The 26,752-nt window shown below is 34.5% G+C and overlaps 1 protein-coding gene, 1 long non-coding RNA gene and 1 pseudogene across 2 annotated transcripts; 1 reads left to right on the top strand and 2 right to left on the bottom strand.

Moving 5' to 3' along the window:
- Positions 1 to 1,336: 1,336 nt before the first annotated feature.
- LOC120149361 (vicilin-like seed storage protein At2g28490) lies at positions 1,337 to 3,059 on the bottom strand. The gene is made up of 5 exons (XM_039162167.1): positions 2,735 to 3,059; positions 2,473 to 2,654; positions 2,310 to 2,390; positions 1,847 to 2,221; positions 1,337 to 1,759 (listed from the first exon to the last, which is right to left on the bottom strand). The coding sequence occupies exons 1-5, from the start codon at positions 3,057 to 3,059 to the stop codon at positions 1,337 to 1,339; spliced, it is 1,386 nt and encodes a 461-aa protein (XP_039018098.1).
- Positions 3,060 to 5,502: 2,443 nt separating this feature from the next.
- Positions 5,503 to 9,056, top strand: LOC120149352 (annotated as a pseudogene).
- A 795-nt stretch (positions 9,057 to 9,851) lies between these two features.
- On the bottom strand, positions 9,852 to 11,271 carry LOC120149252. Its single transcript, XR_005518462.1, has 4 exons — positions 11,140 to 11,271; positions 10,258 to 10,334; positions 10,095 to 10,166; positions 9,852 to 10,018 (listed from the first exon to the last, which is right to left on the bottom strand). It is a non-coding gene; the product is annotated as an uncharacterized LOC120149252 (long non-coding RNA).
- Between the last annotated feature and the right edge of the window lie 15,481 nt (positions 11,272 to 26,752).

The raw sequence follows: 26,752 nt of genomic DNA, 5'->3' as shown, positions 1-26,752 counted from the left end.
GCTGATTAGACACCACGTAAGTCGCAATCATGCCCAAAGTCATGCCCACTAAGTCGACCTTGATTCCAGAAAATTAAAAATTACAAAATTTCATCTCTTTTAACACCGTTTCTAAAATTTATTGTCCTACATAGAAAATGAACGAAAATGCCCACATCAACAACTAAAATCGACTAATCAAGGAGTAATTATCAATAAAATATTAACTAATTTAATCACTAATCAGTAGACAATATGGTGTATATATTTTGTATCTTAGTGTATAAATATTTAAATTCATAATATTTTATACATATTAACTTAAAAAAAAATTCTTATAGTAAGTTATTAAATATATTTTATTATTAACTTAATTTAAAAATATCTTATTTTTATTTTCATTTAAAAATATATATTTTATTTTAAAATTTATTTAAAAGCATGACAAAATTGAGAGAATATGTAAATAACAATGACCAAATGTGTAATTATACCAACTATCACGTCCCATATTCTGTTAATTGTTAACGACATTTAACTTGTGATGACATCATCTTAATTAAATTAAAACGAAAGTGATCATATCTTATATTTTTTGAAATCAATAACCGAAAGTGGACAAAACACAAATATAGGTGATCATTCGTGTAGTTAACCCTAAAAATCATTCATACTCGTTTATTAAGTTTACTAAATGAATATCATATGAATAAATCAATAATTCACAAACAGTTTATCGAATACTCTATTCAATTAAACCATAATTAAAAGAAACTTAAAATAACTTTTGGTTACTAATGTTATTAAATTATACCTACAAAAATTTAATTTGCTAAATGCATAAATATTTTCTCTGATAAACAAGGTATGAATGATTGTATGTTTATCCGTTAAAATAATATTTTTATTTCATATAACTTAATACATATAAATGAAATTAACAAAAATTATCATAATTCTATCACATGTCTAGATGTGTTTCGTAAGATTTGTCAAAGATAGAATCAAGATGAAATTATATGGGATGAGTTGTTTAATTAAATCAAAATTTCAAAAAATAATTAAATTATAAAGATGAAATCAAAATTTAATTAGATTTCACTCATTAATAGGCACTAAAACAAATAAAATAGGAGTCATAGGTGACCTGATCATTGATGGGAAAAGGAAAAAGAAGTTGATTTTTATTAATTAATGGAAAATTCATTGATAAACACTTACTGAACTGAGAATAATCAGGAAAACCTTCCTAGTCTGCAAGCTACCAACATCCTTATCAATTAAACCCAAAACTAATCTTCAAAATTTATTATAATAAAAACCAGAATCATTTCACTCCCAAAGTTATTTAATCGCCTCAAAATGACACTGCCTTCTTCTTCTCATCATCATCGGCTGATGGAGACGATGATGAAGGAAGGATCATAGATTCTCGTTGAGCATTGATCAAACGTCTAATCTTTTTCCTGCTGACCCCAAATGCATTGGCAAGTTCAAGGCTGTTCAAAGTGTGAAGAAGGGAATTTTTCCCCACAAGGAACTGAGGCCTGTTCTTCTGCGATGATGAACTTGTGAATCCCAAAAACTCGAAAGCTTCCGATTTCGATGCGGTTTGACAGCAAGCGAAGTATCTTGGTACCCAAAACACGTCGCCTTCTTTCACCATGACATCCATGGCTAAAGTTCCATTTGGATACACTATCTGGATTCTACCACTTCCCTTCAAAACAATGCTGTACTCCGTCGCACTCGGATTCATATGCGGCGCCAACATCGATCCCTGAAATTTAAGAATGTCGTTCATGAGTTATCATCAACGAATTTCACTTCCATCGGTGTTCCAGAAAGAACTTTTGAGATCGATTACCGGGGTAAGATTGACATGGAAAACGCCAATTCCGGTGTGCTTGAGAGGCCTATATTCGGATTCATCAAGTTCAACTCTCCATCCATAGTCGTTCCTGAAATCAGGGGTTTTGTTGTATATATTGTAAGATATTGGAGCTTTATGATTCTCATTACTGTCTTGAGTTCCGAAAACATCGGTAACCAGGTTCCACCATGACCATTCTTTCTCTTCCTCGGCTTGTCCTTGGACAATTCTCTTCACTTGTTTTAGTCTTTCTTGTTTCTCAAGTAATGAGAATTTTTTCCAGGTGTTTGGTCCACGAGAGTTTGTCAAATACACTATTGGTCCCTCCTGTTGTTTGCTAAAAATCCGACTCACTTTCGACTCCGAGACCTGTAAAACCATGGCCAATATTGTGTTAAAGATCAATGCACCACCACAATGGTAGCTATAGCCTATAGCAATAATGTATGTTGCTTACGTTGAAAGCTGCCGAGAGAGTTTCAGGGCCAAAACCAGCAAGAACCGATGACGGATAAGTTCCGCCGCCGATAAAGAAAGACTGAAATACATACCAATGTTTAGATATATATGAATAACTGAAACACGCACCCGGGTTTCGAGAAAATCAGAGAGTATCATACCTGGAAAGCACCGAAATTGAGACTCTGGGAGGGATCAATGCTGCAAATAATATGGAGCCTTTGGTCCTCCCCTGTGTTCAAAATGTAGAACGTTGAACCTGCTGGGATAGGATATACATCTCCAACCTTAAGTTGACTCTCCACCATGTGATCTTTGTAGATCAACCCTACCGTTGCTTCACCTGCAACGGTTCCAAAGTAAATATAAAGGAACAGAAGCAAAATTTTATGATAAAAATATAGGAGACAAAAACTGGCATACCGGTACGAAGGAAAAGGATCAAACTGGAATCAAGATACATAGGGAGGAGAAGGGTGTTGGGGTCCATTTGAATGAACCCAATGTGCATTGGTTTCTCAACAATCATTCTTCCTTCATGGTCATGGCTTCTCACAACCCTCATTTCTCCGGCATCGGATTTCATCACAGGCTCTGAGTTTAGCAACAAGAACATTTCATCTTGTCTACCTCCTTCACCTATCTCGTCTTGCTCTACTTTGAACCCCGTCGCCGTTGCCATTGTTGCTGCTCCATAGCCAATAATAAGTGCCAGCAGCAAAAAGCTCTCTGTTTTTCCTATTTTCATCCTCTAACAGCTGCTTTGCTTTGAACCGAGTTAATCAAACTGGTTTATGTAGAGGGCGTGCAGAGAAATGCAGGGAGACGCGTGCAATTCATCCATGGTTTACCGGTTTAGCAGGCGAATTGTGGCTTAAAATTCTGTGAGAAATATCAGTTATTTGCAAGACAGGGTCTTCTGCTTAGATGTATATGTTTTAGGCTTAACGATCCAATTCCATTTTATTACTTTATCTTTTAACTTTGATTTAATTCATGTATATATAAAAAAAATTAAAATTTTTGAAATTACATTTATAATTAATACGTATGGCTTAATATAAAAATAAATGTCTAAATTATGATTCTAAAAATATTTTAGTACCTTAAAATTTTTCGCTAAAAGTAGGTGTCTAAAGTTTTCTCCGTTATATTTTTAGGTGCCCGACAATCTCACTGTTAAGTGAAACGTGTTGATAATTTTGGAAATTTTATTTAAAATAAAAAATCTAATATAAAAAAATCTAATTTTTTTCAAATCTTAAAAAAAGCTCAAAACTTTTAAAAACTTCATTTTAATCACTTTGCCACCGTCGGTCGCCACCAACACTGTCAATCGGCCGAACACCCAACAACTTGTGGTCGGCCAACCGCCCACGACCAAAACCCCCATGTTTTCGCAATTGATCGAACACCCAAAATGGTATGATTTGAAATTTTTTGTTTTAGGGTTCGAAATCATAAAAATTACTTAGATCGATCATGGTAATCGATCGTTTGATCGAATGTGGTGGTTGATAGTTTGTTGTTTGGTCCGTCGTGGCAGTTGACTGTGGTAGGGGAGAGGGAGAAGAAAAGGGGGAGGAGAGGGTGATAAACACACGGTCAAAACTTTGCTTTTTTTTTTAGTATAAAATATTTTTTTTTTTAAAAATTCAAAAAATATCAAAATATGACACGTATCACTTAATGAGATTTTTAAACAGCAGTTAATGTACGGTCATCTGATAACAGAGAAAACGTTAGACATATATTTTTAACGAAAAATTATTTAGGACTAAAACGATTTTATATGATTTTATATTAAGCTACATATAATATAAAAGGTGGAAAGTAAGGGTCTATAGCTCAGTGGCAGAGCATTAGACTTCAGATCAAGAGGTCACCGGTTCGAATCGGTTGGGCCCTATCTGAAATTGCTTTCATAGAGTTGTTCGTCCAGCTCAGTTGGTAGAGCACAAGGCTCTTAACCTTGGAGTCGTGGGATCGAGTCCCATGGTGGGCAATTCATAATTCGGAGGTCTTCCATGGAAGTTGTTCTCAACCTGACGTTGGGGGCAATCTACCATCCTACCTCCCCCTTACCTCATTACATATGGGAATAAGGGCCAACCATTTTTTTATAATATAAAAAGGTGTAACATAAAAAAAAAAAAGTGTAAAACGACATTACTAAGCGAAGCAAACCCAAAACTGAAGCAAGCTTTGCTGCGAGGAAAAAAATCATTTATTATAAAATAGGGTAAATTACACCATTTTTCATTTAACTTTACTCTATCTTCTATTTTACTCAATGCACTTTTAATCTTTATAATTTGCTCACTAAATTTTACAGATTGAATCATTTTGTTCACTTTACCGTTATCTCTCTAACGTTGTGATGATGTGTTATTTTTAATTATTATTTAATATAAAATAATTGAAAATATAAAGGATAAATTACATCATTCCTGGTTGAATTTTACTCACTCTCCTATTTTGATCACCCAACTGTAAAATAAAAACAGAAGACGGTCGGATGTCACTGTCGGTCACCATTGACCACCATAGATGGTGATTGTTCGGTCTCAAATTTCATAGGTCGTTCTACTTTGACACATTGAGTCCGAATCCGACCTCCATTTTGTCAGAACTTGCTTCGAACTCCACGAATTGGAGATTCAAAATGAGAAAGCCGAAATGTTTCAATCGATATTCACTAATTTTGAGACATTTTCTAGTTAAACAACCACCAAATTCAGACTTAGGGGTCGAGACGAACCGACCCATGAATGTTGAGACTGAACGACCATTGCCAACGACGGTAGATAGTGATTGAAATTAAAAGTGACGTTGTGGCCGACGACGATAACCAATTACTTTATTTATAATGTAGAGAAAAAATAAAGGGAATAAGAAGATTCAGAATGACGTTGTTTTTATGTATATTTTAATTTTTTAAAATGATGTTATTTCGATATTTTTTAACGGTAGATTGAATAAAATAATTTAATATATAAAGTTTAATAAATAAAATAAAAAAATTAAAAATACGATGAGTAAAATAAGAGAAAATAAAATTAAAATAAAATTGAGTGTAATAGTAAATATATTACCAAACTGCAAATATGAAGCAACGATTTTTTTTTTGTTTGTTACAAATCCAACGGTCATTCTCCACACAAAAAAACTCGTCATGTCCAAAATAAACAATGACTGCGTCGTCTAAAGCCACTCCGAATTCAAATTCCGAGCCAGAAACGATTCCTACTATCCCAATCGAGTTATTGAGTGAAGAAGAGATGGTTCTGATTGAAGCAGCTTGTGCTGCAACTCGTTCTACTCTATCTTTCTTCTCCATTTCTTCTTCACCCAGTTCCCGCTTTCAAACCAACAAGAGAATGATCCAGTCGATCACCCTCTTATCTAAACGAGCTTTAAATGGTTCCAGTGAGCTTGATATAGAGGATTCCGACAGTTTGAAGAATACCCAGAAGAGGGTTAGAATCGCCCAGCCCTTCTTGCATCGGTTTAGAAGGAAACGGGCGCTATGGGTTACTGATATTACTGCCACGGTATTGAATTTTGTTTTTGATTTTCTAGGATTTTTAGAATATGTATTTGGTTTGCTTTCGAAATTTAGTTTATAACTGAATAGAAATCTTTCGTAGGAATGGTGTGAAAAACAAATGGAATTTTCCCTCGTCTCTGGCAAACGGAAAACAACAAAAAGCTATGAAAGCTGGAAAGGCTCGCCATGTGGAACTTGAAGAAGAGGTACTCCTTTAAGCTCCAGAGTTTTCAGATTTCCTTTAAATATGACCGCTTTTAGTTTTTACATGTTTGTCTAGCTTATTTGGTATGTCTCAGTTAGGTTCATTTTAGTTTTTGCATTTACTTCATATTCTCAAACTTGGGCTAGATTTTCTCTTCAATTTAATAGTTAATTTTGTTTCCTTATAGTGTGTATTGTATATCAACTGTTGTGTTACCCAAATTCTTCATTTTTGTTAAAGAATTAGTGTCCTACAGTTGTTTTCGACACTTTTTCTATACACACACACACACACACACATATATATATATATATATATATGAGCCTTTAAAAATTAAGAAAAAATTGAACATGTACATATCTGGAACTTGCTCCGACTACGGGTAACATAGGCCAGATGTTCTCCTTATCCTCGATTTGTCCTAGTTAATTGTCCAATTGAATAACAAAACTTGAGTTGAATGGAATTCTGCCAACGCATGGCTCTGCGTTTACTTTCATTCATTTTGGTAATCCTCTCTTGAACTTCATTGTCAACCATTTGTTACCTTTTGGTACACTTAATGTAAGTATTTTGACATTAATAGTCCCTTTGCAGGTTGTTAAAAAATTAAAAGTTCGTGTGGAGTCAGTCAAAGATAGCTGGGCTTTAAAATTCATTAACTTCATAACTTGTGCAAATCAATTACTATTTGAAGGACTGACACGTGAGATACCACTGTAAGTTCAAGTGTTTGTGTTATCTCGGTCAGAGTTCAGATAACTCTTGGCCCTGGGAAAAATTTTACTCTGCATGAAAGAACAACAGGTTGTGCTTGATCTCTAGGTTATTAAACCTTTCACATCAGTTTTTTCTGACCAATTGAGTCTAAGAAGGTGGTTTTAAGAACTTAACAAGATTTTGTTTCTGATTCCTATGTTACTTGAACTCGGGTATGTACGTTCAATTCTTTTTATGTATATGAAAAGGCGTTTGAGGGTCATGTTCATATTCTCATGTTTGGATCTGTGTTTGGAGTAAAAGCAACACAGTTTGTTCTTATTTCAAGATTTTTCAGATACTGGTTAGATGATTTTTTTCTCTTAAGCATGTACCAATGGGCAGTCTAGATCAAAACCTTTGTAAAACTCAGATCAGATATTGGAATAGTAATTTTAATGAAAATTGGCTATTGGTTTTCATTTTAATTTCCCTAGTAATGGACTTTGTTGCTTATATAACATCAGAGTAGGATTTGTGGAAGGCATATGGTTGGTAGGTATTATCGATGAGTTGCGAATGCCTGAAACTGGAAGTGATAGGAACCCAATAATAGTAGACATGAAGACTCGTGTACTAGACTCCCTTCCTTCTGAACAACAAAGGAGAAATGGAAGGTATGTATATTTTACAATGACTAGCCATTAGCAATTTTATCCACTGTTATTAAATCGCTTCTATCAAGTTTCTCAAGAATTCACAAATCTAAGTATCGAACTTATTTTCTGTTGCAGGCTTCAATTAATGTGCTACAAGTATTTGTGGGATACCTTGGTTGCAGATAGCTTCCCTTCCGAACAGTTTTTCGATTTCTTTTCGTTGAACCGTAACTACATATTATCGGAGGATATCAGAGAGAGAGAACTGTTAATTCAGGTTTTCCAGCTAAGGTAACTTAATATATCTTTGTTTTTTCCATTCAATCTGCAATAACCATGGTATTTAGAGGCTGATGTACCATCATGTTGATTCCCAAAATCTACAATGCTTTCTATTCATATCTTTTGGTTCTGGAGTCTTGTACTCTTATTCATCAATGAGGATGGGTTGGTACAAAGGAGGTCGGATCATAGTTTTGGGATAACGAAAAAGATTGTGAATTTGGGGATTCAAATCCCAGACCTACTATGAGCTATCTCTTAAAGGTACCTGCCTGAGCTAACTAAGCTAAAATCTGAGTTCGTGGATGGGTTAATTTGCTGTGCACAAATAAATGTAAATATTTTGTGCATCATGGTGAAGGGTGAAACGGAGAGTTAAGACTGGAGAATAATCAAGGTAACTAATATACCTTCATGTCATCAAATCTGACCAAATGGTTTCTTCTTGCCCTTCAATTGCTGCGCAGACACTTGATGACATGATTCAATACTACATAAATATATGTAGCATGCTTCCCTCCTCTCACGACCGACTAGTATTGAGGTAAGTGAAAAAATTGCCCTGGTAGATGAATATGTTTGTTTTACTAATGCATGAAGGCCTATATTTATGACATGATTACATTTAGGTTATGATAATTCAACTTAATTTGAGCATATCGAAGAGGCTTGAATCAGTTTGGTAATGCATGGCTTGTTATCGTAAATCGTAAGAGACATTATAGTTGCTTTAATGAACTTGGTATGGGGGGAACTTCGTTGCATTTATAATATAGAATATATTATTTTTTTGTTGCAAAGTAGTTCATAACATGAAAATAAGGAAAGAGTTGCTGATGCTGGATCTCAAACCCTGATTTGCTAGATTCTACCTTCTGAGAGTGACTGCATCCGCATGAACCAACTTGGCAAAACCGGTATTCATTAAATCCTAGTTCATAAGGGAACATTTAGTTACATGTGACTTTTTTCACAAACAGCGTTACGTGATTGCTTTGAAGCAGAGATGAACTACAAAAAGATCAGTCAATTCTGGGTGAAGACCAGTTTGCATACGATCCCGAATGGCTCAAAAATCAAATTAAAAACAATCTCGAGCTCTGGTTAGGTGAACGAGAAGCAAGCTACACCCCGGAGGAAGAACGTTGGAAGTGTCGGCATTGTCAGTTTGCCCTCGAAACCCGAATCCTAATAGCCCACGTAGCTCCTCTTCGAACTCTGATCATAACAGCCCTTCAAGCTAGAGATGATATTTTCTGAGAGTTCCTAAATGCGATGATGTTGTCTTAAGCATAAGTTGTATAAATAGCTTCTTTCTGTATTTTCTTGTTTACTTCGTACGCCTAACCATTCATTGGTTGAGAGAATTGCTCTAAAGTTTTCCTCCGATGTAGGTAATTATTGTTGTAATTCGTACAGTTAATTATTTTTATGAATTTTAAATATTTTCATTATAAATAATGACTTTCACATTAGAATGAGTTTAGATATTATTGTATTCTCATTTAGGCTTAAAAACTTGTTTATCCCTTAAAAGTGTATTATTTTTCTTTTATCAATTTATCCCTACAACTTTTTTAAACGTATTTCCTCCTTAACTTTAAAAAGTTATCTCACTTATCTAATTTTTTAACTTCTTACTTTTATGTTACAATTAATATATTTTGGTTAATATAATTAATTTAAAGACGAATTAATTTTAAAATTATTTTCAGCCAAACACAATCTTTACTGATGCCTAAAATTTCAATGGTCACCAATGTAATATGTTTTTTTTTTATCATGTCCAGCCAATTTTAATAGGAATACCAATTAATAATCTATAAAGTGTATATGCCCAAGTTAAAAAAAATTATGAACAAATAATACCTTATAATCACCGTAAATTATAAAAAAGCATAAACATAAGATTGGGATTTAATATAGTTAGATAAGTTTAAAAGTAGACATGTAAAAATATTCATAACCACAATTATCTTATCTATTTTAAACAAAGAAAAAATAAATAAAAAATAATTATAGATACATAAATAAATAAAACATATATTAATATTGTTATAGCATTTCAAGATGGTGTAAATTAAATAATAAATACTAAGATATGTAACATTCATAACTATTTCCTTCCTATGTACAAGAATTTCTAGTCTCCCTCATTCTTTTTGATGGTTCCTCGTTTGTTAGAGTAAAATAATTATTAAAGTAGCTAAGTAGTTTCGGTGCCAATATTCTCACCTGTCAGGTTTCAGCAATGGCATCTTGACAAGACAGCCAAAACGTTCAACCAATTCATCCTCTAAATATTTGCGACTCTAAGTATTTGAGCAGTTGTTAGATATTTTTCAAGTCGAACAAGACTGAGACCAAAGTTGGGACAGCATAAAGTACCTTTCCATCATAAAGGTGATAAAACATTAGCATGACATAGCCAACGTTTGGAGATGACTTGTCAAGATTACCCTAGAATTTAAAGATTTTGAGTATCATCTAGATGATAACAACTGCGAGAATGATGTTTACGTAACGATTAAATTAAAAGAAAGTAAAGTACCGGATGATTGACTCACCGAAGCACACGAAACATGAGAACAGCTGATGCATCAAGAGCAAATGGATTTGAATCGGTCCCTGCAAATTGATGGAGGAATTTATCTAAACTGAAATAATTTGTTTTCTTTTCTTCCTTTTGGAGAAAGTTATGTTACACATGATCATAGTAACAAAAATATTTGTATTAACCATTTAACATCAATATTTGGCGCCCTAAATAGTCAATTTCAGAACTAGAACCAGAGCGTGAGAGTTAAATTGACTTTACCTTTTTAATAACTAATCCAAGTAGTTAAATGAATATAATAATCTTCTAAAATTTCAATTTACTAGTCCTACATAGAGTGGGACTAGTAAAAGGTATGTTCCTTTCCTCGGAAGGAAAAGGTATCGGATATTATTAAATAACCCAAGACCCAACCTTTGCAAAACAACTTGAATGATGAAATGACCGATTCTAACCCATTTGTTTGTCACTAAGGCCAAACAAAAGAAACAGACCAGCAGTGGCGGATCTTGACATTGAATTTTGAGGGGGCCAACTATAAAATTATAAAAAAAGAAAAGTAATTCAACAGACATCAAGATAAATTTTTGAAACTTTTGGGGTAGCCATTATATATATTAAAGGAAATTTATAAAATAAAAATTGAGCGGTCATATTCCAAATTTTGGGGGAGCCTGGCTCCTTATATGCTCCGCCCCTGCGGATTAGTTAATCTGTATACCACCCTAAATTAGAAGATTGATTTGAAATAGCAAGGATAATTTTAAGACAACCATACGCAGACAGAATATATCAGACCAGCAAACAATAGATGATTTAACTTTTACAACAGACAAGGGAGAGTGGGAGGGGGAATTTATTGGCATAAGATATAACCTTCAGAATCAGGTATGATAGGAACAGCTGAAGCTCTGGTGCTATGGCTCATGTTTTCAATCTGGCATATACAAAAAGGACAGTCAAATAAATACTTGTAAAGTCCTAAAAAACTAACTCTTACGTAATTATAGCAAAATCAGAAAATTAAAACATCTCATAAGTTTATTTATTTTTTATAAAAGTTGGAGGTCTCTTTAAAAACTCACTTCGTATTCGTCCACATACTAAGAAGTATGTTAACGAACATTGGAAGGAAAAAAAGTGTACCTCATATTTCATTGAATAAAACACCAAATACATATGAAAATACGGAATACCCTCAAATGGGGATATACACCATTACAAAAAACCATAACTACCTAAACCTCTCGCCTCCTCGACAACAAGAATCCAGAGACAATCACCCTATACCTAAGATAAACCTCCATCAAAAAGAAAAAACAACCCAACACATAATGACATAACATACAGAAAAACAACACCTGCAACCATTATAACGAAAACATCCGCCTCTGAAGGGAACTCCACAAATTACCATCACGATCCAAAATCACCAAAACAGTTCAGCTCGTAAAGTTATCTTCAATGAAACAAAACCACACTTCCTTCCCATCAATCAATGTGTCATTGCAACTTAATTCAGAACTCTTTTCTTTTGCTTGCATTTCTTCACCATGTGATTTTTTCCTAATTTTCCAGGGAAAGGGGGCATTGTTGGGGTATCTTCCTTTAATTGTATTGCGTCACCGGATAAACCATGAGAAGTAATGAGACCTATCATAAGAACATCTTTCGAGGCTCTAGGGCTAACTCCATCAGAATGGTCAAATGATTTATTAACTAGATGCTCCACAATATTTAATTTTGATTGATCTACATCCCCATTAAGTGAAACTCTGAATTTGAACAATTGGAATGAGACATTTCTAACCTAACACTGGCACACCCGCTTTTAGTAAGATCATCCTCACCAAATTTGTTACTCGGATTCTCATCACTTTTGGCACTCTTCATGAGTGAAACCTTTTCTATGTTAGCAACTTCAATTGCAACATCTTCGACGGGACAATTTAAACATGAGGAGAACACCGATGATCCTGACAGATATTTCTCCGACGTTGCCCCGAGAGAACAAATCAAATCTAATGAATCATCGACTTCCTCAGGGATCCAAGACTTTGGTTTGAAGGAAGACTCAACTTCAAGCACCATGATTTTAAAAAATTAGCACCGACCTTCAAACCCAACGACTCATCAATTCTCGCTTTAGTCTTTGTGAGGATTTGAATTTTTGTCCGATCAAAAGATAAGGAAATTGAGAGCTTTTGTCAACTGCTAATAATTTGCCCCACCTAGCTGCAATGTTCTTGAAAGTACCCCAATTCCAAGCGTGAAAAGGGATCCCTTCGCAAACTACCCACACTCGACGGCATTCCACCACTAGACTCTCTGACCAAGCTTCAACTCTAGAAAACCACTCTGCAAGAGTCTCTGATTGTTCATTCTTCACTCTTCTCAACGTAGCAGAGTCCTCAAATATCATTAGAACTACATTCCCAGCAGCTCTCATTAACGAGAAACCAGTGAGTCCTTTGTCTTGCATTTGGCTAGCAAGATTGTCGATTTTGATAAAATTCTTGCACCACCCCATTAGACAGTTACCCAACACTTGAAGTTTAGTTTCTTCAACAATATCGTCTACTGTATAGAGATTATTTCTTGTATCAACTTCCCTGTCAAGCTTTTGGTGAACAACTGGCGAAGACTTTCTCCAAAAAGAATGTCTTGGATTGTATTTAGCCAAAGAAACTCTAATTTTGCTACTTTCAATGCGAGAGTCATTCATGTTTGAGATCGCTTTCCTGGCTTCTCCAATTGTTGCAAAGCGAATAACCCGAATCGAACCCCCTTTGAATTTCTTTTGGTTGGAATGAAGGCATCAATAACCTGACTGTGGGTGCAAAATAAAGATCCAAACCTCTTCCAATGGATCTTCTCTAGTAAGATTTCAATGTATACGGTAAAGCAGCCATATCTATACCCATTACTGATTTTTGGGTAGCCTTCCTTCCACCAGTAATTAAAACCAGTTCTCCCTCTATGGCTCTCAGTCTCCATCGGTTTCTTTAAGGAAGCCTTAAGCCACATCTCATAAGCTTTCACTTTTTCAAAAGCCCAAATCATAAGTTTACTTCCCTGCTGCTTTATTTGGGCAGTGACACAATACTAATAATAACAAAACTCCTTAGTACATCCATAATCAAACAAACAAACTAAAGACAAAGGGAATTGGAGATTTGTGATTGTTATTGACATAGAAGATACCTCAAGTCAAACTAAATCAACTTCTTAACCGATTCAATTGCGAGCGAATATATTCTCCATTAAAAGGCATGAATATCATCTATAATATGTATATTTATGACTAGTATTTCTTGTATCATATACAGGACAATATCAAAATGTAATCACATTGGGGTAGCTAATCTTTCAAGCTGTGTCGATTCATCCATATAAACTTTTTGATGATAAATATAAGAATCAAGATATACCATCATTTGCATATAGGATATAATAAGGCTTTGCTTCGTATGAAGGATCGAGATGAGTGAGGATATAAAATTTGTTAATCTAATGGTAAGCTATAAAATAAGAAAATGACAATGAATATTAAGCATATGATGGACGAGTTCCTTATCAAAAGTTGACAATACAGTGCTAAAGTAGCTGCTGTCAAACCAAACTCATATTTATCTTTTGTTAATTCCATTGAAAACGTGCACAGTAAAAATGTGTCAAACAATGGGGCTTGCCTATTCCCAAACTTTCTCATTTGGTGTATTCTTATCAGCAAGAATTATAGAATAGGGTTTTTTCTTGCGCTCATCAGCAATTTTGGGCCAATATCATCATGTTAATACAAATAGCATAACCTCGATCACGTCAAGTAATTCTTATCAAACCAATAACACATCATCTAACCAATGTACTTCGATTAAACCCCCAAATAAAGCACTCCATTTTTGAAGTGCCAATGTAACTTGTCAAAATCGGAAAAAGCAAGAAAGGTTTGTTTACAACAGATTTTTCTTAAAAGTAAATCATCTAATTTATATCGCAAACAAAAAAAATGCTAAAGAGATACCAACATTTGCCAGCTTACAAGTCAATGTTAAAATTTTGATTCTATGCAATAATTGATAAACACAAGGAATAAATAATGTTCTTGGCATTCATGCTCCAAATGGATAAAGTAGATACAGAAGTTAAATTGGTGGAACACGTTGACCAAACAAAATGTTATGGAATGCTCGTTGCACCATGTTATACAATTTCCTTCTGATAAACATTAATCACACAATTTATTCCACACATACACACATGGAAGTAGCATTCCTAATATTTGTCTAACTGAAGCGAGGGTTGTGAACCATATCAAGATTTTTTGATAAAAATGGGAGGTCTCATTAAAAACCTCCTTCATAACCATCAAGCTACTAAAATAGCTTGACGAACATTGGAAGGAGTAAAAGAGTACCTCAAAAATTTTATTCATGTAAAACCAAGTACATCCAAAGTTCAATACACCCATACATAACTAAAATACAACCTCAAAAACAACCCACTTTAAACTGCCAGCTCATCTAAGACCTCCTTATTTGGAACAAGTTTACCACCTTTTATTACAACTTAAACTTCCTAAACATACCAAAATAGTAAAAAAAAAACTACACATAATTACACAATACCCGACATTGCAAGCTCATCAGCCTTCCAATTACAACATCTCTGAGTGTGCCTTAGGATAACATTTTTATTTGCCACCACTGTACAAATTTCCTTTACCAAAGATTCGAACAAGGCTAGGCAAGAACTAGGATTTTTAATCCACTCTAATGCCTTCAAACAATATGTTTCCAGAATCAATCTTCCTTTAGATCCCCAATCCCTCCCAAAGAAAAATCTTAATCCTGCTTTAACTGTCATCAATTCAGCCAATATAAGAGGACCAAGTCCCACATTTTCTAAGAAAGAACCTAACATCTTACCATTCGAGTCATGAATAAGACCGCCAATACCCCCTCTAAACCACTCCTTCTCCACTGGCCCGTCAATATTAATCTTAAAAAAACCTGAGGGAAGGGTGGATTAAGCAGGTGAGAGGGTATGACCTTCTTAATCTTCCATTGAATATCCGCCAAGGATGAATTGCTCACTAAGCTATCAAATTGCTTCTTCGCATCAAGAAATTTCACCACAAACCAAGAAACCAATCTAAAACTGCTTAGAAATACCAGTTACACTGAATCGAAAGAACCTTCTTTGAAAACTAATCCATTCCTACATTTCCATACTGGCCACATGATCGCGCCTGGTATTAACGACCAAATGGGAGAGAAACAAACTAACTCCATCCAAGCCACAATAAGGTCCTCCGAATTACATGGCATCACCGCTGTAACATTCCAAAGCCGCAAAAAGGACCACCAAATATCCCACACAAACTTGCAAGTTACCAACAAATACGAAATGGTTTTTACTTCAAGTCGATAGATAGGACACAATACATATTCCACACCTTCAACGCCTCTCTTAACAAGCTCTGATTTGACAGCTAATTTCTTATGAATTACTTGCCATACAAAGGTTTCCACTCTCGGGGGTGCCAACCTTATTCAAACCTTCTTCGTCCTACTAAAATTAATAGTCTGTCTATCATACAATAGCCTCACACAAGACTTTACTGAATAAATACCCTCTCATTCCCCTGCTATAAACATCTATCATTATTCTTCTCATAGCAATGAATATTATGTAACAATGATGCTAGCTCTGTCTATTCTCAACCTCCCAATCAACAAGATTTCTTCGTAAAAGAATGTTCCAGCACCATCCCGATTAATCTCGACATCTAAAGTCGGCAATCGTTCCCACCTTATTAACTGCTAACGCGAACATTCTCGGAAATTGCACCTTCAGAGGGAAACCACCCAACCAGTTGTTTAACCAGAACCTTACAGATTCACTATTCCCAACATGAAGTTTTAAATTATTTTGAAAACACTGCCTAAACTCATCCTCCTTCTCGCAATTGTTCAGAATTCCTTTCCAAATTGTTGAGTTAATCGATTGACGGAATCGGCCAAAAGGGGGGTGAATTGGCAATAAAAATTTTGGTAGAAGCTTTTGCAGAAAATTGAAAGAAATTGCACAACGATTTAGAGTGGTTCGACTTTCTTAATCAAAGTCTACGTCCACTACCTTAGCTATCCACACTAAGGATTTTCCACAAATTCACTAATTTGTCTTTCTTTTGAGGAAAAAGAGTAACCTTACAAACCCTTAAGAATTATACCCCAAATTCTTGAGAACACTCTCTTCCAAAGAGAACAATACAAATTTGCAAACTTACAAGGAAATCATCACAAGGTAGATTGTTTGCACAATTCTAGAACAAAGAAAAAAACACTGAAGAATGAATACAATTGAGCACAATAAGTGTTCTTGAAAGCAAAATGAATATTGAATGAAAAATAGGCTTGAAATGCTCAAACTTGAGGTTTGATGCTTTCTCTTTGATTCTCTCTTGATTCTAGTTGCTTGATGTTTCTTGTTTTTGATCAATGGTTTCTAAGCTTGCTTAAATACACCTTGAACCACTTCTGAACGTTGGGGATCATTAATGAAGATAATATAGTCGTTTTAGTGTGAAATCAATTAATAAAACAGCTTGGAGCGTGGGGGAATCGGTACCCCATAGGGGGAATCGGTTCCCTAAGTGTAAAATTCAAATATTTCGACCGTTGAACAGTGGGGGGAATCGGGTCCCTCCGAGCATACTGGAATTCTCGGAGCCAAACCATTCAGGGGGAATTGGTTCCCTCTGAGCAATCTGGAATTTTTGGCTTTGAAATGGTTCGAAATATTTTGTAAAATCGTTTTGAAATTATTTTAAGATTAAAACTTAATTTTACACTTGAGTAAGGATTAAAAATGACATTTGAAAGATTTGGAGTAATATTTTGATATTCGAATAATTATATCGAATATACTTAGAACATCTTTTTGGAAAATCTTAAAATTCATTTAACTTAATTTGTTATATCGAAATATCAAAATGTTTTCAACAATCTCCCCCTTTTTGATATAACAAAACATTTTAATAATTTTAAGATTTTGAAATCAAAAACGACGTTTTTGAAAAATTACTCCCCTTACTTTAACACTTCTCCCATTTAAAACATTTAACACTTCTCCCCCTTTTTGTTAAATCAAAAAGACTCGTAAAAGATTTTAAACAAGGTTTTTAAAATCATTTAGCCAATTTGATTATAGTTTAAGCTGCTAAGATCACAATCAAGAGAAACATTAGCCATTAGTTTCATAATCAATATTCATAAACAATGTGATATGGCAAAATTGGTCATATATCTAACATGATGTAAATGATGCAATAAATTTAACTAAACCAAATATATAAATTTAAACATCCAAACAAATCCAAAGTCTAACAATCCACAAAATCAAACATTCCAAAATATTCAAAATGTTGAAACAATAATCTTTTAGTTCAAAGTTCTAAAGCTAAACACAGAATCAAACATCCGGATCGGGAGGAGGAAAACGAGCTCACATAGCAGCCATCTCATGTGAGAGTGCATCAATACGTTCATTCATCGAAGCGTTGTTTGTGCACATCTCTCAGAGAATTTCTAATTGTTGAGCTCCCATTGTGGATAAATGAGACTCTATAGAAGTAAAGCGCGAATCCATGGTAGCATATCGGAAATCGAATGTCTCCATAAAAGATTAAAAATATGGAGGCATTTGATGCATTTGTTGTGCTTGCTCCTCGGGCTCATCTTCAGCTTCATCGATGTCTCGCATTAACTGTTCAAGCTCGGGATCATCGTCAGCTTCTGGTGGAGCTCGTGAAGAACTAGCTCCCGAAGTATTTTAAGAAGATCGAACCCATTCACTGATTTCCTTATCCTTTATCCATCCCGCTCTCGTTAAGGAAAGAAGATTAATTTGTTTCTTTAGAGGAAAGGAGGCATCTAGACCAACTCTAAGCCCGGCTTTAGTAAAAAGATTACTCAAAATGCAACCATAAACTAGAGATGAACAGAGTTTCTTGTTAGGAACAAGATTTACGGTTTCAACAATTTCAGCAAAAATGATATGAGGTAGGTTTATTTTAATACTATTTTCGAAACAATTTAACCACCAAAGATCCAAGGCTCTAAGAGTAGAATGACGACCTTCGGATGGTCGAAACCACCAAGAAATCATTAGGTGAAGAAAACATTCATGAAGGTCTAAGACACTCGCACTATCCCTTCTTTTATAACGAGAACCTAAAATTTATTTTTCATTTGAAATACCATCGTTATCTAATCCTAATGCCTTGGCTATGTAAGCCGATTTAATATGTAAGAATTGTCCTAGGAGGTAGGAACGAACTTCTATGGTCTCAGTTTGAGCTCGGTTTTTGACACAAACAGCATTAGAATAAAAGATGCGAACAAGTTGATGGTAAACTATAGGTTCAAGGTCACAAAGTTTATCGAATTTCCACTCTTGTAAAAGAGGAAGATATTTAAAATTAATATCTAACATAGCTTGACGAGAAGGGATACGTTCTTCTCTAATTTTGTAAGAGTCGAAATATTGATAATACCAAAAATGATGATTTCTGGGACCAGGATGATTGAAGCATGAATTTTGGATAGTTAAATTGGGATCAACTGGATTAGGATTAGGAATTGGAATTTCAGGAATAGGAGGAGGATTTGGAGGTGGATTTGGTTGACGATGTGAGCGACTAGATGATGACCTAGCACGTTTAGGATTGGACATGGTTTAGGAAATCGAAATAGAATGTATAACCTGCAAATTAGAAAACACATGTATGCAATTCAATCAATCCCAAAACTCAATTGAGTCCTCAATATTTCAAGGTTCTCTAAATCAATCCTAATGGGCAAAGTTTTTGAAAACTATTGAAAAACAAGATTTTGAAAAACAATATATGTATAGTTTTCATAACAACAACATAATTCAATTAAAACACAATAATTTGAAAAAAAATATTTTTTTATTTCAAAAATTTCAAAATTTTTGGAAAATTCTTGTGTTTTTTTATGAAATTAGTTGTAATATCTAGTTTCTAATCACTAAACAATCAATGCCCGATCACCATTTCTATCTAGAACTAATTAAAACTAGTCCTATGTTCAAAATCAATGAAATAGAGAGTTTAGAAAAATTTACCTTGAAAGATGAGATTGAGTGGATTTTGATGTTGTTTGCACAATTTTAATGATGCTAGCAAGTTTAGAAGATGATATTTGAAGTGAATTCCGATTAAAATCGTTGATTCGAGGCAAAATGGAGATTTGAGAGAGTAGAGGGGAAGAACATCGACAATGAGAGAAAGAAAAGGGTTTTAGGATTTTTGGGTGTTCTACCCGTGTTAAATTCCAGAACCCCAGGGGGGTATCGATTCCCCTAGGGGGAATCGGTTTCCCTTCAAAGGGGGAATCGGTTCCCTCATGAGGGTATCGATTCCCTCTGTACCAAAATGCTAAAATCCGATTTTTAACACACAAAATGCTGAATTAACTTTCTCTAGTGGTATTGACAACTCATATATTGAGAATTAATCGGACAATGAAAAATTAATCATGTTCAAACAATCAAATTAATCTTTAAACTATATTTGAACATAAAGTTAATATTCATCAAGAATCATAAACTCCCCCTAACTAATAACAATGAATGCAATCAAAAAATTACTATTCTAAGCATTTTTCATTTAGTCTAAAAAAATGCTAAAATTATTTTAAACACTAAGTGAAGATAGATTGGTCAAACCTAATTCTCTCCTAAGTGTCCAAAATCTTTCCTTGTCTAAAGGTTTTGTAAAGATATCCGCTAATTGGTGCAAAGTATTAACAAATTCTAGAACTGCATCTTCCTTAGTGACATGGTCTCTAATGAAGTGATGTCTTATTTCAATGTGCTTAGTTCTAGAGTGTTGGATGGGATTTTTAGTGAGACAAATAGCACTAGTATTGTCACACTTGATAGGAATGGTACCTACTTCAATTCCATAATCAAAAAGTTGTTGTTTCATCTATAAAACTTGTGCACAATAACTACCAGCTGAAATGTATTCGGCTTCAGTGGTAGATAATGCAACACAATTTGTTTCTTTGAAAACCAAGAAATCAGCATATTTCCAATGAATTGGCAAGTACCAGAGGTGTTTTTCCCATCTAATTTGCATCCTCCATAATCTGCATCAGAAAAGGAATGCAAACTAAAGCTAGAGTCTCTAGGATACCAAAGTCCTAAACTAGGAGTGTCTTTAAGGTATCTAAAGATTCTCTTAACAGATAGTAAATGTGATTCCTTAGGACATGATTAAAATCTAGCACATAAGCAAACACTAAACATAATGTCCAGTCTACTTGCAGTTAGATAAAGCAAAGAGCCAATCATTGACCAATATAATTTAATATCTACACATTTACCTCCTTCATCTAAGTCAAGCTTTGTTGAAGAGCTCATTGGAGTGTCATGAGGTTTGCCATTTTCCAGTCCAAACTTTTTGAGCATATCTTTGACGTACTTAGCTTGATTGATGAAGATGCCATCTATTCTTTGCTTGATTTGGAGTCCCAAGAAAAATGAGATATCCCCCATCATGCTCATCTCAAACTCACTTTGCATTAGCTTAGAAAATTCTTGGCAAAGAACATCATTAGTAGAACCAAATATTATATCATCAACATAAATTTGAACTACTAATAAATCTTTACCTTTATGCTTTAAAAACAATGTAGTGTCAACCTTCCCTTTTGAAAAACCTTTTTCAATTAAAAAGTTTGACAATATTTCATACCAAGCTCTATGAGATTGTTTTAAACCATAAAGCGCTTTTGTCAATCTAAGAACATGATCCGGAAATTTTGAATCTTCAAAACCTGGATGTTGTTCCACATACACTTCTTCCTTTATAAAACCATTTAAAAATGCACTTTTAACATCCATTTGATATAATTTAAATTCATAAAAACATGCAAATGCTAATAACATTCTAATTGCTTCCATCCTAGCTATGGGAGCGTATGTTTCATCATAGTCTATGCCCTCTTCTTGAGTATACCCTTGAGCAACAAGTCTAGCCTTGTTTCTCACTATATTACCACTCTCATCAAGCTTATTCCTAAATACCCATCTAGTACCTACAGTAGATTTATTACTAGGCCTTTCAACTAATGTCCATACTTTACTTCTCTCAAATTGATTTAATTCTTCTTGCATAGCCATAATTCAATGTTCATCTTTTAATGATTCTTTAATATTCTTAGGCTCTATGAATGAAATAAATGCAACATAATTACAAATATTTCTAAGAGAAGATCGAGTTGTTACCCCTTTGGATGGATCACCTATAATCTCACCATCATTGACATAGTTGTACTCTCTTGGATAAGATACTTCCCTTTCTTCAATGGTTGGATTCTCAAGAGGATCATGAGTTACCTCATCTTTTGTTTCTTCCTTTGATGATGGTTTTTCAACGTCATGTCTAACTTCATTTGTATTTATAATACCTACATCATCATTCACACAAGAATCCTTCCTCGAAAGGGGATTATCATCGAAAACAACATGTATAGACTCTTCTACAACTAAAGTTCTTTTATTAAATACTCGATAAGCTTTAGAATTTAAGGAATAACCCAAAAAAATTCCTTCATCACTTTTAGCATCAAATTTGCCAAGGTTTTCTTTACCGTTGCTTAAAACAAAACATTTACATCCAAAAGGATGAAAATAGCTAATGTTAGGCTTTTTATTTTTGAATATTTCATATGGAGTTTTCTTTAAAATAGGCCTAATCATTACTCGATTTACAACATAACAAGCAGTATTTGTGGCTTCCGCCCAAAAATATTTTGGCAAATTATTTTCACAAAGCATGGTTCTAGCCATTTCTTCTAAAGTTCAATTTTTCCTCTCAATAACTCCATTTTGTTGAGGGGTTCTAGGTGCTGAAAAATTGTGACTAATACCATTAGAATTACAAAACTCAGTAAATCCAAGATTTTCAAATTCAGTGCCATGATCACTCCTAACACTAGTTATAGAGTAACCTTTATCATTTTGGATTACTTTTGAAAATGTGATGAATTGTTCTAATGCTTCATCTTTAGTACTTAATAATAGAACCCAAGTATATCTAGAATAGTCATCTACCAAGACAAATGCATATTGTTTTCCACCCAAGCTAGTAGTCCTAGTTGGCCCAAAAAGATCTATATGGATCAATTGTAATACTCTACTAGTTGATACGTCATTAATGGATTTAAAAGAAACTCGCTTTTGTTTTCCTTTAGCACAAGCATCACAGATTTTATCATTATCAAATTTAAGCTTAGGCAACCCTCGAACTAAATCACCTTGAATTAGCCGTTGCAAAACACTCGTACTAGCATGTCCTAGTCTCCTATGCCATAACCAACTATCGTGTTCATCCTTAGCAATTAGGCACAAATTAGTCATATCAATAGAATCTAAATGCACCATGTATATGTTTCCTATTCTATGACCAACAAGCATAATCTGATTAGATGCAATGCCAATGACTTTACAACCATTAATATCAAACATGACATTGAATCCCTTATCACAAAATTGACTAATACTCAATAGATTATGCTTTAATCCATTCACATATAAAACATTCTTAATTTGTATGGAAGAGGTATTACTAATAGTACCAATACCTTCAATGTGACCTTTTGAATCATCACCAAAAGTCACTTCTCCTCTATTTTTGGCGTTAAGCTCAATGAACCGATTTTTGTCTCTGGTCATATGTCTTGAGCATCCACTATCAAGGTACCATGAATTTGGATTTGTTTCCCGTGCCTTGTAGCAATGCTCCTTTTCCTACAAACATAGATTAATTTCTAATTTTTTGGTACCCAAATTCTTTTGGGTCCATATTCATTAGTTTCCAAAAATCCTAGTCTCCTTAGGTATCCATTTGTGTAGGATATCCTTATCTTTAGTAGTAATGAGCTCTTTAGGAACCCATATACTTCTAATGATTTTTCCATTAGAGGTTCTTTGGGGACCTCTATGATTGTAGTTTTTAAAACTTTTTCTAACAAAGTTGGATTTTGAATTTTCTCCATTTTCAAAACGTTTTGTTCCAACTTTATCAAAAGAAGTTTTAAGATCATCAATTTTCTTTTGATGATCATCATTGACCTTTGAAAGTAAATTTTGTAAATCCAAATTTTTCTTTTCAAACTCTTCTAGTTTGATTTGCAAATCTTTGATTTTACTTTCAAGATCGTTGTTGGTTTTGGATATGAGTTTATTTTCATTTTTCAATTTTGAAACATCATTTTTATATTTTAAAAATAATTTCTCATAATCCGAAGCCAACCCATTATATTCCTATAATAACTCATCATAGGATAAATCATCAAAATCAGATGAGTTAGAGGTTACCTTAGAATCTTCCCCGAATGCCATCAAGCACAAATTTGCTACTTCTTGTTCCTCTTCATCGGAACCTTCTTCATCGCTCCATGTAGCCATATGAGCCTTGTGCTTATTCTTTGATTGACCCTTTCTCTTCAATTGTAGACAATCATATTTGACATGCCCCGGCTTTTTGCATTCATAGCAAATAATCGGGTCCTTCTCTTTTGGTTCATTTTTGAGGCCTTCATTTCGTTTGAATTTTCTTTCTCGGTAAGGAATCATCATTTTTTTGAACCGTTTGGCAAACAATGTCATTTCCTTGTCATCGTCATCTTCATCCGAATCACTCTCATTTTTTGTGGATTTGAGAGCAACTCCAATGTTTTTCTTCTTCTCCTTCTCCTTTGGTGTCTTTTCAATCTTATCAAGGTCCACCTCATCTTCAAACATCATTTCATGAATGAGGAGTGAACCAATTAGCTCTTCAAGAGTTAAGGACGTTAGATCCTTAGACTCGATGATTGTCGTCTTCTTTGATTGCCACGATTTTGGGAGGGAGTAGACTAACTTCCTCACAAGCTTTTCATTTGAAATGATCTCTCCATATGATTTGAGACCATTGACAATCGTTGAGAATCTATCCATCATAGCTTTGATATCTTCATTTGGTTTCATCCTGAAATTTTCATAGCTATGCGTTAGAATACTAATTTTAGATTTCTTTACCTCATCGGTACCTTCATGAGTGACTTGAAGTTTGTCCCATATTTCTTTGGCAGTTGTACAAGATGAAACTCTTCCGTATTCATCTGGTCCAAGAGCACAAAATATGATATGGATGGCTTTGGAGTTGAGCTGGAACATTTTTGTCTCTCATTCACTCCATAATCTTGGATGAGTGAGAGGCTTGAAGTATCCTTCTTCTACAACATTTCATGCTCCCATGTCACTTGCTTGAATGAAGTACATCATCCTATTTTTCCAATAGGCATAATTATCCCCATTGAAGAAAAGAGGCTTGTTGACGGGCATCAAATCGAGACCGGAGTCGAAGTTTGAAGTAGAGGCCATTGATGACTTTGATTATCGATGTAACTCTTCCCGAATCGACTCAAGAGGCAATTAAACCTTCAAATGAGTTAGGCTCTGATGCCAATTATTGAGTTAATTGATTGACGGAATCGGCCAAGAGGGGGGGTGAATTGGCAATAAAATTTGTTGTGGAAGCTTTTGCAGAAAATTGAAAGAAATTGCACAGCGATTTAGAGTGGTTCGACTTTCTCAATCAAAGAGTACGTCCACTACCTTAGCTATCGACACTAAGGATTTTCCACAAATTCACTAATTTGTCTTTCTTTTTGAGGACAAAGAGTAACCTTACAAACCCTCAAAAATTATACCCTTAATTCTTGAGAACACTCTCTCCCAAAGAGAATAATACAAATTTGCAAACTTACAAGGAAATCCTCACAAGGTAGATTGTTTGAACAATTCTATAACAAAGAAAAAAACACTCAATAATGAATACAATTGAGCACAATAAGTGTTCTTGAAAGCAAAATGAATACTGAATGAAAAATAGGCTTGAAAATCTCAAACTTGAGGTTTGATGTTTTCTCTTTGATTCTCTCTTGATTCTAGTTGCTTGATGTTTCTTGTTTTTTTATCAATGGCTTCTAAGCTTGATTAAATACACCTTGAATCACTTCTGAACGTTGGGGATCATTAATGAAGATAATATAGCCGTTTTAGTGTGAAATCAATTAATAAAACAGCTTGGAGCGTGGGGGGAATCGGTACCCCATAGGGGGAATCGGTTCCCTAAGTGTAAAATTCAAATATTTCGACCGTTGAACAGTGGGGGGAATCGGTACCCCCTGGGGGGAATCGGTTCCCTCCGAGCATACTGGAATTCTCGGAGCCAAACCATTCAGGGGGGAATCGGTACCCCTTGGGGGGAATCGGTTCCCTCTGAGCAATCTGGAATTTTTGGCTTTGAAATGGTTCGAAATATTTTGTAAAATCGTTTTGAAATTATTTTAAGATTAAAACTTAATTTTACACTTGATTAAAGATTAAAAATGACATTTGAAAGATTTGGAGTAATATTTTGATATTCGTATAATTATATCGAATATACTTAGAAAATCTTTTTGGAAAATCTTAAAATTCATTTAACTTAATTTGTTATATCGAAATATCAAAATGTTTTCAACACAAATCCAGGATGCTCTATTCGTTGCTATAAGTTCAATCTGAATCGCTCTTGGGTCTACATTACACTTGCTACACACTAATCTTTTCCACCAAGGGTCCTTCTCCGTCGTAAATTTCTAAGCCCATTTCCCAAGGAGTATTTTATTCAGTAAATTCATATTTGAAATACCAAGGCCTCCTAAATGTTTAGAAAGACACACAGTTGACCATTTAACCCAATGAATCTTCTTCTTCTCTTCTGGCTCTCAATACAAAAACTTGGCCATGATCAAATTTAGCTTCTTCAAGTCTTGAAGACCTGAGCTGAAATTCTGAAAATTGACAGATAATAAATGGGCAATGAGCTAGGCATTGCTTTCACTAGCACCACTCTCCCATCTAGAGACAAGGAAGTCGCTTTCCACCCTGCTAATTTTTTGTAGAATCTTTGAACTATCGGCTCCTATAGCACATTTAAATTCTTCCTCGCACCGAGAGGCAGACCCATATACTCAATTGGGAACTCCCCCGTAGAACACCCAAATTCGTCTGCCCATTCCTTCATAACAAACTCTTCCGTGTTAATTCCAACAATACTGTTTTCCCCAAATTCAACTGCAGCCCCAACATTAACTCAAAAATGCGAAGCACTCTACTAACAATCTTCAGCTGACCCAAAGAGGCATTGTAGAAGATTAGCATATCATCTGCAAACTCTAGATGTGATAACATGAAATAATTCCCTACCTTCACGATTTCAAATCCGCGAAAAAGCCCCAATTTTACTGCCTTAGACATCATCAAATTTAGCACTTCCCCGACCATATTAAATAACAATAGGGACAATAAACACCCTTGTCGAAGCCCTCTATAAATCCTAAACTCTTCCGTCGGAGATCCG

The sequence above is a fragment of the Hibiscus syriacus genome, unplaced genomic scaffold, assembly GCF_006381635.1.
Source record: "Hibiscus syriacus cultivar Baekdansim isolate YM2019G1 unplaced genomic scaffold, ASM638163v2 tig00002793_pilon, whole genome shotgun sequence".
NCBI classification, from domain to species: domain Eukaryota; kingdom Viridiplantae; phylum Streptophyta; class Magnoliopsida; order Malvales; family Malvaceae; genus Hibiscus; species Hibiscus syriacus.
This window is presented reverse-complemented; position numbering and strand designations above follow the sequence as displayed.

Excerpts from the sequence above, each read along its gene's own strand:
- LOC120149361 (XM_039162167.1), bottom strand. The coding sequence starts at position 3,059 with ATGAAAATAGGAAAAACAGAGAGCTTTTTGCTGCTGGCACTTATTATT. Across the intron at positions 2,655-2,734 it reads GATCCTTTTCCTTCGTACCG|GTGAAGCAACGGTAGGGTTG; the intron begins GTATGCCAGTTT and ends GAACCGTTGCAG. Across the intron at positions 2,222-2,309 it reads CTCTCTCGGCAGCTTTCAAC|GTCTCGGAGTCGAAAGTGAG; the intron begins GTAAGCAACATA and ends ATGGTTTTACAG.